Source organism: Akebia trifoliata, chromosome 4 (genome assembly GCF_017979445.1).
Source record: "Akebia trifoliata isolate Shusen 1 chromosome 4, ASM1797944v1, whole genome shotgun sequence".
NCBI lineage: Eukaryota > Viridiplantae > Streptophyta > Magnoliopsida > Ranunculales > Lardizabalaceae > Akebia > Akebia trifoliata.
Genome location: NC_141378.1, coordinates 36,281,798 through 36,295,375, shown reverse-complemented (window position 1 = coordinate 36,295,375; position 13,578 = coordinate 36,281,798). Strand labels below are relative to the sequence as shown.

Genomic DNA, 13,578 nt, shown 5'->3' with positions numbered 1-13,578 from the left:
AATATAGTAAGTGAAAAAGATATGGATCAAGTCCACAAAACAATTAAAGGGTGTAACTCTTATATAGAAGCTCTCACATAATATAATAAGTAAGAAAAATATATGGATCAAGTCCACGTGCATGTGCACGTGAGGGACTATGAATTCTAAAAGGGATTTAAACCCTATATAATACATAATAAGTGGGTTGGCAAAATAAATGAGGTGTTACAAGCAAAAGAAGGGGTGACAATAGAAGAAGAGACCAAATTTTGATTTTGGTAACAATCGTAAGCTTCGTACTCTGTATCTTTCTTTCTCTCTCTGCGCCTCTCCCTAAGTATAAATCTGTCTGATTTATCATCATTATTAGATAGACAAAAAAAACATAAACCCAAAAAACCCCCCCACTAAAATGCCCATTTGACACAGACGGCTTCTGTGTAGCAACACCACTACAGTAACACTAACAGTACGCTTCCTCTCTCTCTCTCTCTCTCTCTCTCTCTCTCGCTCTCATCTCTGATTCTCTATTATGGCTGAGATGTATGACACCAACTCCAACACCAACACCTGTTCTACTTCTCTTCCTTGTCGTCCAGCTATTGAGTCCGACGACATCTCCCTCTTTCTACACCATCTCCTCCACTCTTCTTCGTCTTCTCCATCTCCTTTCATCTCCGAAAGACCCAAACAAATGCCCTTCTCTCCGGTCCCACAATTCAAGATTCTCTCACAAGATCACAACCGTCCATCCCAATCAACTCTCATTCCTGACTCAAACCACCCATTCAGCGACCCAACCTCCACCTCGAACTCGTCCGCTTTCATCATTTCTTCTTCCGAGTTGAAGGAGTCTGGTTATTGCGATGCCGTAACGGTTTCGGTTAAGAGACGAAAGCTTCCATCCGAGAACAACGATCTGGACGATTTCGATTGCGAAAGCGAGGTGTTTGTTGTGTTGTTGAATCTCAATTGTTATTCTTTAAAATCAAATTGAGGTTTAATTGGTCGATATTGTTTGAATGTAGGAGGGTTTTGAGGTGTCAGAGGGATCTTCGAAGGCTGTACCTCCTCGCAGTTCTTCCAAGAGAAGCCGAGCTGCAGAAGTCCACAATTTATCCGAAAAGGTGAAAATTTTGGTTCTTAATTATCTCTGTTTCTCAGGATTTTTATTTGAAGTGGTTTTATTATTGATATTTGTAAATGTTGGACAGAGGAGGAGGAGTCGAATTAATGAGAAAATGAGAGCCTTACAGAATCTAATTCCAAATTCTAACAAGGTTTTTTAAATTTTTTATTTTATTTTAATTTTCTTAATTTCTTTCGGTTTGAGCTCGACTAGCTGACCAAACAATTTGATGTTCTGTTTATGATAGACGGATAAGGCATCGATGCTTGATGAAGCCATTGAATATCTCAAACAGCTTCAACTTCAGGTTCAAGTGAGTAGTTTTCACTTCTCATTGGTACTAAATTTCAATCCTTTTTGTATTTCTTTGACTATTCCTTTCTTGGTAATTTTGGTATTGTAGAGACTATGATGATGATTAGGTTTTTAGTTTAAAATTCCAGTTAACTGGGTTTCTTTTTTTCCTTTTCAAATTCCAACTTTTCTGACGAGAGGGATTTTAAAGCTTTAGTAAGTTTGGATCAACAAATGCAATGTCCGAATAAACTGACCAAAGCAATTAGTTTAATTTTCCGTTACTACAAGTTCAGGATCTTAGAGTCAAAAGTTCTGATTCCAAAGGGTCAGTAATTTTATTACTACATGAAAAACAAGGACAAGTCAATTCTCTTATTAGTAAAGTTGGATGATTAACTGGATGAAAAATAAGTCTAAGCATCTCCTTAGTTTTGGCCTTTTTCCCCTCAAATAGAATTGTTTTTATCTTATTTTTCATTGGAGTAGGAATCATGTCCTTGGTGCTAATTCTCTACTGAAATTCTAAGGAACAGTCTAACTCTGTCCTGGTTTCAAGAATCCTTGGCTCTGTAGCAAAAACTTGAGAGAGAATATTTGTTGAACAGAAATCTGAAGTTATCATTAGTAGTTGTTTTGTTTGAGTACTATTGGAATTTTTACGTAATGAAGGAGTTGATTAATTTTATTAAAATTTTCACTAGATAAAATGTATTATAGTTGGTATTTTCATAATCCTAATCAATTTATGTATGCAACGTTTGAGAGGTCTACAAATAGAGTTATGACTTATGAGTAATACATGTGAGTCTTCTGAGAGAAAATACTGTGTGAGGGACATATAAGAGATACGAAAAGTGAGAGAAGTTATTCATAGTTTAAGATTTATTTCATTAAAGATACTTATTTCTCTCTATGTACATTTTTCTGGTTGATTTATGTGGTATGATTGTTTTATTTATTTGGAGTGATGTTGTAAACACACACAATTTCAAACGTGAGATTTTTTCAAGCCAGAGTTCATACATGTTGGATATTCATAGAACTGGGCTTTGATTCTAATGCCAATAATTCAGTTTTAGCCATATTTTCAGTTCAAGTAAGTTTTAGAATGCTTGTGGACCGATGGATCAAAATCATGAAGACTAGAACTGGAGTAGAGTACTAAAACCAATTTTTATTAGTTAATGTTTATTTCTGATAGAATGAGTCTTTCAAAAACCAGATGTCCTTTCATGGCTAAGGTACCCAGCTGTGGAATCTCTAATAGAATGATCAGTCGGCAAACTAGACATTTGGAATGGATCAAAGACTAAAATGATTCACAATAATGGCATTTAATCTTCCACTTATGCTTCGTTTATAATAAATTCTATAGGAAATTGATTTATCTTATTTTGTGTAATTTATTGATTATCTTTGTGTGGTGCCCTTTATAATATGTTCTCTGGAAAAATTGATTTCTAGTGTTGTTCAAGTTGATTAATATTCATTGGCCTTTGTGGTGGTACATTAGATTTACAATTGTGGTTTTTAGTCTCCTTGGAGGGTGGTTTCTTGAATACCTCATTCTCAGGAGTTCACATTGACTCTAGAATCCAAACATTTCAAACTTACGATAAGATGACTCTTGAGTTGTCTCAAAAACAAAACAGCAAGATTGATTCTCACTCTGATATTTCCTCAACTCAGCCTCTTGGGTAGGTCAAAAGCCTATTTTTACTGTAGTCGACTCAAGTGTGAAACAAATATATCGTGTGTAGGAAGGACGAGAATGATTTGACATTCAAATAAATGTTGTTCCAAAATTCCTTAAGGAATTATAGTACAAAACATTTTCAAAATTCTTAAATTAACAAGGGTTTCAAAATTTGAACCTTGTGAATTTAAAAAAGAATTACAAATCTTCATGCAAAATCCTTTGAAAAATATGATTTTCCTAAAATCTAAGAGTCACAAACAAAGCATCGTGGTTTTATAGATCCACACTTCAGAACAACCTTCAAAAGTTGATTCTAAAGTCTCGGCTGTCTTTTTAAGGAATAAATTCAATTCTTAGGACAATGAAACAATACCAATAACTGCAGTAAAGGTATCTTATTAAGACATAATGCAAATCAAGATACTAATAAATATAGGGGCTTTAATGGGATTGGCTTTTAGGCACGATCAATATCGGTCAATGCTTAGACTATTATTTTTAGGCCTGATGGGTTGCAACTCGATAAAATTTAAAGGTCCATAAATTAATAGGTTGGGCTTTGCCTTAGCATTTAAACAAAAACTTTGGCCCTGTTTAAATTTAAAGGAACAATTTGTTAAACTTATTAACTGGTTGGCTTGGTCCTAATTTTTCTGGGCCCATGATGGACTTGACTGAGCTTGGGCTTTGCTTTGGTTATTTAGCTACATAGATCCTTGGATGGGCTCGGGTTGGGACAAACAGTAAATGATATAGTATAAAGTCTTTAACAAAAATGTTTTTACAATACCTACTTTGTACAATGGAAGTCAAGTGTCTGATATTTTGTTGTGGTTGAGAACTTTTTGTTGAAGAGGTAAAAATTTTCTATTTGATGTCAGCAATGACACCAGTATCATTGGTGCGAGGTAAGTTTAATGGGTTAGTTTCCTCAAAATATCCTAGTTTCCCTGCCTTGTTCATCTTAAGAATGGTTGTCAATTATGTGGCTAAGAGATAGGTTGTTTATCATTTTTAATGCACAATGGATAATTTATGTTTTACTGTCATAACAATTCTCTAATGACCTGTGATGACCATGAAGTTGGCTTAGCTTGTAGGAAAAGGCAGTTGTATTTGGGTATCGGACCAACATGACCAAATTCAGAAAATTACTGAATGAGACATTTGATTTGTGTGTCTGAAGACAAGAAACAACAATAGATGGTTCATGAATGGAAGCTATGTTCACTGAGAAAAGACTCAACGTGATTGGCCTCAACATTTGGTGTTTCCTTTGTACGAATATCAAACAAAACATGAACTTTCATAGGCATGTTCACTAATCATCTCTAAGATAATATCATGATCAAACGTACTTTAAGCTACAAACCTTGAAATATCTTTACCAATTAATAGCTAGCCTTCTTGTATAAAGCGAAATCATTCTGGTAAACAAAATAGTCACCACTACAAGAGAGAGATGTCTTCATCTTCTCCAAACCATAAACACAAAGGGGCTTAAACCTATGGTCAAGAGTATGGGAAGTCCCCCTTTTAGGTGTATTATAATATCCTTTCTTGAACTTAACCATCACATGAGAATCTATTTTGGTAAGTAGTAATTTTCTATAATTCCCCTTTCATACGCACACCAAGAATTTGTTATTCCTTCATGTGTTTTCCTTTGAGTTATTGCTAGACTAGGTTTTGAAAACCTTTGTTTAGTGGACCACCACATGGTTCTTTGTCCTTTCCCCACCAAGGAAAAGCATAACATCATATTTAAAGGAGGGGTGCTTGCCCAAACCACCCTAGGTGGTTCTGGAGGGGAACATCATGGGTTTCAAATGGCATAGGGCATGCCATAGCTATAGGCCATAGCTGAGGTTGGAGACCCACATGAACCTGTATTTATGTTTGTAGTGGGTGATACTTAGCACAATGGCTTGATTGAGTGCTTGATGTGTGTTGTGTAATCAATTGCCTTCTATACTATAAAGAGGTTTTTGGGCCCCCATTCCTTAAGATGAACCTTGATGCTGATGATGGTTATTGTGGTCCTGATCTAGCTGTCTTCTCTTCCTCACGACGGTGGTCCGACTCCCCACTACTCCTTTGTGGCTTTTGAGGCGATAGGAGGTAAGAAGGAAGAATGATTGAAGCTTCGGTGTGATGCCTACCAACGGTCCTCCGATGATCTTGTTAGAAAAATGATATAAGTCAGGGAAAAGTAAAGGATGAAGAGTGGAGAAGCAGATGAACAATAGACTAGTAGAGAGATATTTTTTTGTAAAGACTTAGGTTTCTTCCCATCCAGCCTCCCCGCTTTGTTTTTGCCTTTGAGAGGGTTTTTATAGATGAAATTCAGAGACGTGCTACCACACGGTTGGTCCAGGTATAAAATGAGCGAGGCAGTTGAGTTTCATTTGGGTGCTTTGGGAGATGTATCCTTCGCGTGTAAGCAAAGACTTGAATATGATATGTAAGTGTTGCACGTCATCAATGCAAAGCGAAAAAATAAAGATCTCTGACGCGTGGTGTGTCATTAGTCTAATACGATTTTGCTTGCATTTATCTATGTGAACGGACATGCTCGGACTCAAATACTTGCGCAGGATTGTCTATGTGCCAAGGAGTAGGTCAAACATGAGCTAAGGATCAGATCGGGAATGAGCTAGGGATTAGATACGATCTTGGGTTTAGATTAGGTGTGAGTTAGGGATCAAGTATGTGGTATCGCTCAGATGTGAACTGATTTTAAATGAGCTCACAAGCTCAGGGTTTGCCTTTGTGAGGATAGTTCTGTATCTTGGGATGGGCGAGTCAAGGCATGTTATATTCACCCTTCTTGATAAGTTTTGTGGTCATTCATGAATGAGGGGATTTGGTGTATGGGAGGGCTCTTGTCACCTCAAAGTCTGTTTTAATAAGTTATAGTTTTTTAGTTCGAGCTGATCTGATTGAACTTATTGGTTTCCCTTAAGCCAACGTAGTTTATTGTCCTACACTTATCAACTCAAGGTCTAAACCATACTCTGTTTTTCATGATCTTGGTTTGTACCAAACTTACGTTTGATTTTAGCGAATCAGATTCAATTCTTACCTTGGTCTAAAATAGTTTTAATGGCATAGATCTCATACCTCGGTCGTGGATATTGATCCCCTGATACCTCATGGCGTTTGAGGAAGTGACCGTACCTCTAGTGCTGGGTTGAAACTGTACCTTGTAATCCTTGTGGTAGGAAGACGAATTTCTATTCTCTTCTTACAATAATGCGTTTCAGCTCAGGACGTAAAGCTTGGTACTTTCCTATTCACTGACTTGATTTTAGATCTTGATTTATAATTTTTAGTGGGCCCCCTTCATTACTTTGTGGCACATGTCCTTATCGTGTTGCGTGACAAAAATGGTCTCCACATATACTTTGGGGATGACCCAAGGATTGTACTTTAGGTATTCATGAAAAAAAAGGATTTTGTTGTAGGTGTGGGTCATCAATGAATATTATGAGTGGTAGGTGTGGATCATCTAGGCTCGCACTAGTTGGGCTTCGACTTGTGCTTTGACATGTAAGAAGTACCAAATTTTGGAAATGTAATTCCTCACCCACAAATTACAATAGCCAACTTTATGGCATTTGTTTCCCTTTAAATCATTAGGTGTTATAGGACAAGGAAAAATACCAACTAGGATGCCAACAATTTATGGCTAGATTTGGGGGAAAGAGAAACATGATGTTGACCATGAGAATTGGCTATTGAGACAGAGTTTGAACTCCAAATGGATTGTGATTAGGATGAAGGGTGGAGGGTTGGGGGCTTTCTTCAAATTGACTATGGAGGGTCTTGGATTGGTTGTGAGGTGTAAAGCAGTATTCATCTTTCGTGGGTTAACAATAGATGGGAATATGGGATCATGGAAACAACAATTAAATAAAAGTAGTTAAATCTCAACACTTGGGTAGCATTTCATCAAAAAATGCTTTTATTTACTTATAAAGGAGTCATACACCCTTTGGATTGGCTGTAAAATATTAGGGCTAGCCCCGCATCCATCAATTATTCACTCTATCTCTCTTAGGTTGTCAATGGTCGTTAGTTGAGAGTCGATCATGATTATCACAGTTTTTGGGTGACTACCTTCAACAATATTATAATTATACTTTATAACATCGTCACCAAAGTTGCTGACTTTTCCAAAAATTCATGTTTAAATCATGGTTTTATAGGTTGTCGATTAAATCGTCCAATTCTTGGAGGGTTTTTTCATAGTTAATCTAACATTACATGATATTTTCAGAATTTTTCAAACCCAAAAGGATATTTTAACAATTTAATACAAAAATAAAGGGTAATGTTTTAATAAACATAACCTTCTTTGAAACTAAAATCGAACTCAAAACTCAGAAATCATAATAGTCTTAATTTTTTCTTTTATGATTTATTCTTATAGTTTAAAATAGGATTTGATGATATAAATGATAACACCACTTAGTAGAAAAAAAAATTATATTGTTCTAAAATGATTTTGATTTTTTCTCGATATTTTTTTTCGTTTTTTTCGACTCTTTCCCTTGGTGACTATTCCTGAACCCCGACTTGTTGACTATGCTTTATAAGACTTGGAATACACATATATAATAGGATTTGGTTTGGGTCCATCGGTACCCAGATCAAACCAAAGCCATAGGACCTAGCCGATGGATAGGCTTGCGGTTAGGTGGGATCCCTGCCGGTCAGAGCGAAGCCAGGATTATTTTTTGTTAGAAGATGAAGAAAAAGGGCATTTTGGTCATTTTTCATTAGTCTATTAGAGAAGACTTGATTCAAAGGATAATGTCATAAGTTTAAATACATAAGATATCTCAAATATTCACCAAAACGCCTACATGCCCTTTTGACCTTGGTCTTCTCTAATATATTAATGCAAAATGACTTCAGTGCCCTTGTCTTTTCAACTTGAAACCACATGGATGAGATTATGAGGGTGTGGATGAGATTGGTTTGAAGACACAACGGTATCTTAAATAATTGGGACGGGGTGCATGTCATCAGTTTGAAAACACAGGGATATCTCAAATATCCACAGTAGAGGGGTCCCAACATCACTCTGTTAAAACAGGAAGCATCTCAAATGTTCATCACAACATAGAGGGTGGTCTAAATCACAGAAAATTGAAGGGTGGGGGGCAAATGCCCCTCCTACCTTAGCCCTTGCCTACTGGGATGTATTTCATAAAGAAGGATTTGCAATCGAATATATTTACCGTCATCTCTAATAATTCTAATGAGATTGTTGTAGGGTGCACATGGGGGGGGGGGGGGGGGGGGTTGGACAAAATGGTGTCAACCAAAAAAATTTGCATTTTGAAGTGATAAAATTGACATCATTGTTTTGCTGATGAGATTGTGGTTGATCTCCCAAGATGAGAGAGATCTAAGATCTCCCAAGATGCCTGAGATAGTGAATGCCTTGCAAGGGAAGCATGCAATGTACTTATTTACGTCCATTTCATGCTTGTACTACTCCATTGGGATGGGTAGCTCACTGATATTATGAGCTGAGGCAGCATGGATACCATAGGAGAGGCAGATGATTTGAGTGTTTCCAATTGAATATCATATGAAAAGTCCACTGTATGCCAAAAGGATGTCTACCTAAATTGTCTATGATAATTCCACCACGTTATAGCCTCGAGGTTGTCAATGATTGATTCATTTTCGATGTTCATCTATGCAGTGTGAATGAGACCAACAGCACATTAATAGGAGAAGTGTGTACAATACGGGGTGGTAATTTGAAATTGAGTAGGAAAATCGCTTGAATCTGGCTTGTCGGTGAAGATTTACTCTAAGTTTGATGCATTTCATATGGGCTTCAAATATAATGGTTTTGAGAATGCTAGCTCCTATAGAGACCAATTGGTGGAAACTTTCCTATAAATGATAAGTTGAGGCACAAAAAGCCTATTTCAGCATATCTACATCTTGGTTGGGGGATTAGCTTTTTGAATCAACCAATTGAACTCTTTGGTCCAGTTCCTGATCATTCTGCGAGAGAACCCAGTTATGTGGGTACTGAGGACCACATCTGCTTAGGAAATCTGCATTTATAGATCAGATGGTTGACACTCTCACTTGTATTGCTGCATAATGACTTTGATGAACGTGATAGGTTGACGACATAAATGAGATGGATTGTAGTTTCCCTTTTTTACATAAAGATCAAATTTTTATATAAATTTCTCTAGCATTATAAAATGTAAAACAAAGGAAAAAAAAAAAAAACATTTCTTTAGTTCCTCCACTACTAGAGAAATATGGTAACATGACCAAAGCTTCCAAACTATGCATCAGATTTTCTTGTCTACATGTTAGGAAGAAGATGATCATAATCAACTTAAGTGTTTTTTGGCATAATAATTAGAGAGAAGGGAGGAGTGTAGTGTTTTACAAAAAAAATTCGACTAGAAATTAAAGAAGAAAAAGAAAACAAGAACCAAATTTTTGCATGTTTGGCCCCTTGTATATGCCTACTTACTTGAATCTTAATAAAGAATGGTTTTGGGGCAGAACGAACGAAATTTAGCCTCACATGTGCCTCATGTTTGAAGTCTCAAGCCTCAAAAGGGTGAGGCATGGGCCTTGTATAAACCAGTTGGAGCATCAGCCACCCAATATGGTGTCACCTTGAGGTAGCTTGTTTTTAAGATTGTTCAATCTATTGTTGCTCTTTTCCTTTTCTTCCATCATGTCGTCCTCTCTCTGTCTCTTGCTTCTTTTTCATAGTCCACGACACTGACAACGGTGCAACCATCAAGTTCGCTTCATATTATTGGATGCCAGTCGAAACATCTTTCTCTTCTTTATTCTCTTCAAGTAGGTGTGCCACACTTTTAGACACCAGGACACTCGGCACATGGTGCCACATACCTTTCTTGTACTACTCTTCGTTATGCATCTACCATAAATATGTCGTCTATTTGATGTCAATTCCTTTTATTTTTTATTTTTTATTTTTTCTTCTTCTCTAATTCCATTTGATTATTAATTATGCAACAGATGTTATCTATGAGGAATGGGTTGAGTTTACATTCTACGCACCTGCCCGGAGTAATGCATCCACTTCAGCTTCCAGAGATGCGAATGGGCTTCGGTGAGGGAAATGGGTTTCTGACACATATAAACATGGGAACAGACACACTGCCTGTAAACCAAGAATCCTCAACTCGAACTTCATTTGGTCTATCCAATCAATGCACGGCCCCGCACCAGGCAATGGTCATACCCAGTGTGAAAAATATCACTAATTCAGAGACATCATATGGTTTGGGCTTACCGATTCAGGTACCCTTTCAGCTATCCTCAACCGAGGTAGGTTTTAAGCCTAATCCTTTTAATACTGTCATTCAGAGTTGTGATTAACAGCAAATTTTTTACTTGAATTGTAAAGGAAATTTACAGGGAAGAGATATTACCTCAGCGGCAATTACATATTAATCACTCTTCAAGGAACCTGTCAGGTGGGTCGTCTTAGCCATACCTTGTTGACACAAGGAATATAGGTTTTGTTCATTAATGTTATCCAAAGTTTGCAACCTTTGAGATTACCTTAATCTAGTAGGTTTACAAGTTATTTGATGTTTTTCCAACATAAAATAAAAGAGCTTATATTGCCATACCGAACATTTTTATTACACACCAAACAATATAATTATTATGGATGGGGTGTGGACAACCATTGATTTATTCAATGACTTCACACCTACATTTCTTCACTCATGTAAACTTTTCGATTTTGGTCTGTACTTGGGTGAGGAAAACTTTTCTAGTTCTAAAAGGACTGGTAATGTGATTGTTTGGAAGAAACGAAGGTTCGTTGTTGTCAGATTGTTGTTGTAGCTTCTCCCTTTTTCCTGTTTTGTCCTTCTATTTATGAAGGTTTGCTGTTTTCAGATCGCTGTTGTACCTTCTCCTTTCCTATTTTGTCTTTTTTATTTGGTGTGTATTTCCATTTTATATAATATCATTACGTGATGTGTTGTAAAAAAAGTTGGTGTGGCAGTACAAGTTTTCTGAAATAGCAATGTTCTCTCTCTCTCTCTCTCTGCACTGACCCAACTTTTTTGTTTTGGTAGAAATTAAAATGAAAACCATGGCTTCAGAATCTCTGCCTTATGATGCACTAGCGTCGTTTCTGGATACCACCTCTCATGTTGAACAGAGTGGGTTGCACAGAGAAAGATCACAGGACATGCTTACAAAAGATGTAGACAATAATCAGATTCTCATTCAACATCTGCATAGGTAAGACTCTTGAGAGATTCTTTCTTCCTCACTCATGTCACTTAATGCTGTCTTAGTTTCTTTTTATTTTATTTTATTTTGAGCAAATTGCCAAAACAGAGCATGAAAATTGAAAGATTCCCAAAACGGTGCACTATTAATTTACCATTTTTGGAAATAAACCAACAGTAAAAAATAAAATGAACAGTAATTTCTATATTTTTCGTACCAAAAATGCCCTTCTATTTTTTCCTTCTACCTTTGTTAAAAAAAGGTATTTTGGGTACAAAAATTGTAAAAAAGTACTGTTCATTTTATTTCTTACCGTAAATAGTGCACTGTTTTGGTAATTTTTCAATTTTCGATGCATGTTTTGGTAAATTAGCTGTTTTTTTTTTTGGTTGTTGCTTGGGTAGACTACTTTCTTAGTTTCTTGTGTCTGCTGCAATTTTCCAGTTTACAGACGGGAGGAAGTGTAACCAATGATAGCAAGATAAAGACACTAGACTTCTGAAGTCTTCTATCTGTACCTTGAAATACTGAGCTAATTGCTATCAGTTTTGCTGTGGCTGTAACTTCAACAAGTATTCTCCGGAATGCCTCCCACATGAGGTACCTAGCATCAACTCTGTAAAATAGCTGACAAAAAGTTGGATATTTGTTGATGCAGACTGATAATTCTTTTGGTGGGGTCAATCATCCTTGACTGTGTATCATCCTTAAGGGGAGACTGACCCCCACTCATTGTCTTGATTAATCTATTTCCTTACGAAAGCTAACGGTTATCATCTTTAGGTCTCTGATTTTTCGTACCATATCCTGAATTTGATCTATAAGTGGCATAATGATTCACTATAACCCCCACACTCTATGGGTGATGGAAGTATGACTGTTAGATTGTGGAAAGATGTGAAGGTGAATGTTTACAATCAATCGATGAACTGATTCTCGGAGTGAAAGATAGCTTAGTTGGGAGCCACCGAACCCTTGGTTCATCCCCACCCTTTGAAGTCAGTTGTACAGCTGTGCTCCTCACCCCATTGTTTCGGGTCAGCCAGTTGATAAGTGACTTGAGCTCTACCTGCCGAGCTAGATGTTCTTCTTATCGTAAAGGTTTTTGTTAACATGTGCCCTTAGGGCAAACGTTAAGATGCAATCAATACACATCCAGATGCAATCAATACACATCCAAACGTGATTTTTTCTATCAAATGCTTGTTTCCAAGGTGTATTTAATGCATCTTAACGTGTACCCTTAGGGCACACATTAACAATGGACTTGGTCATGGCTCTGGCCTCGGTGTTTGGACTTGGTCATTGCACACTTAATGATGGTACAGTTAGACTGGTTATATTAATGGGCATGGTGTTGACAAGGAGAAGATGGGGATGGGGAATGAGCATGCTCGGAGAGCCTAGTATTACGGACCTAAGTTCCTCATCTACTTGTACATTATGGAACACCACTAGAGCTTTCTATATATATATATTTCCAGGTCTTTTACACTTTACAAAATCCATCGAAGTTTCTAGGTTTCCTGGAGCCTTTGAGAAAGGAAAAATCTCTGATTGCACGGTACACCTGCGACACTAGCACTAATGACAGGGATGGGGAAAGGCAAGATCTAGAAAATATGGCCTAGGCGCATCCCCCCGTGGGTGTCACACTGGCAGGAGCAGGAATAGGGATTCTTGGTTTCGGGTGTTAAATTCCTTAGTACCTAGGACAAGGTGGGTTTTAAAAAAAAAAAAAAAAATTTAATTAATTAATTAATTATTATTGGTAAGTCTGTTTTTAATGAATTCAGTAACTCGGTACTAGTAGGAGGTGAACTTTGGTATCATCACCCAAAGACTTTACAGACTAAGCTAGTTGGCTCGCACGGCCAAGGTGGGTATGCCTATCATCATCCAAAGACTTTACCGACTAAGCTAGTTGGCTTGCATGGCAAAGGTGGGTATGCCTAGGTGCTCCGGACCATTAATTTGAACCCTGTTGATCACTTGTATTATCGACTAGTCATGTTTATCTTTTGCGTCACACGAGGATAGTTGATACTTTGAGCATAGGTTTCTCAAATTTCACCACAAAAATTTGTTGATTCCAATAACTTGGGCCTACTTATCATGTGGTTTCCATCCAAAACCATGTCTCCCCTGCCCTGCCATTACCAGCCTAACCCATTTCCTTATGATTAGCCTC

At 37.1% G+C, this 13,578-nt stretch overlaps 1 protein-coding gene across 2 annotated transcripts; it reads left to right on the top strand.

Moving 5' to 3' along the window:
• The first annotated feature begins 308 nt into the window (after positions 1–308).
• LOC147404819 (uncharacterized) lies at positions 309–12,778 on the top strand. Of its 2 annotated transcripts, none has more exons than XM_086440896.1 (8): positions 309–928; positions 1,011–1,109; positions 1,197–1,262; positions 1,359–1,424; positions 10,152–10,463; positions 10,543–10,612; positions 11,228–11,396; positions 11,832–12,778. In XM_086440896.1, the coding sequence occupies exons 1-8, from the start codon at positions 515–517 to the stop codon at positions 11,887–11,889; spliced, it is 1,254 nt and encodes a 417-aa protein (XP_086297022.1). In that variant the 5' UTR covers positions 309–514; the 3' UTR covers positions 11,890–12,778. The 2 variants fall into 2 exon arrangements, with proteins under 2 accessions (XP_086297022.1, XP_086297023.1); XM_086440897.1 differs by having other exon boundaries at positions 311–928; positions 10,152–10,436; positions 11,832–12,560.
• The last annotated feature ends 800 nt before the right edge of the window (positions 12,779–13,578 follow it).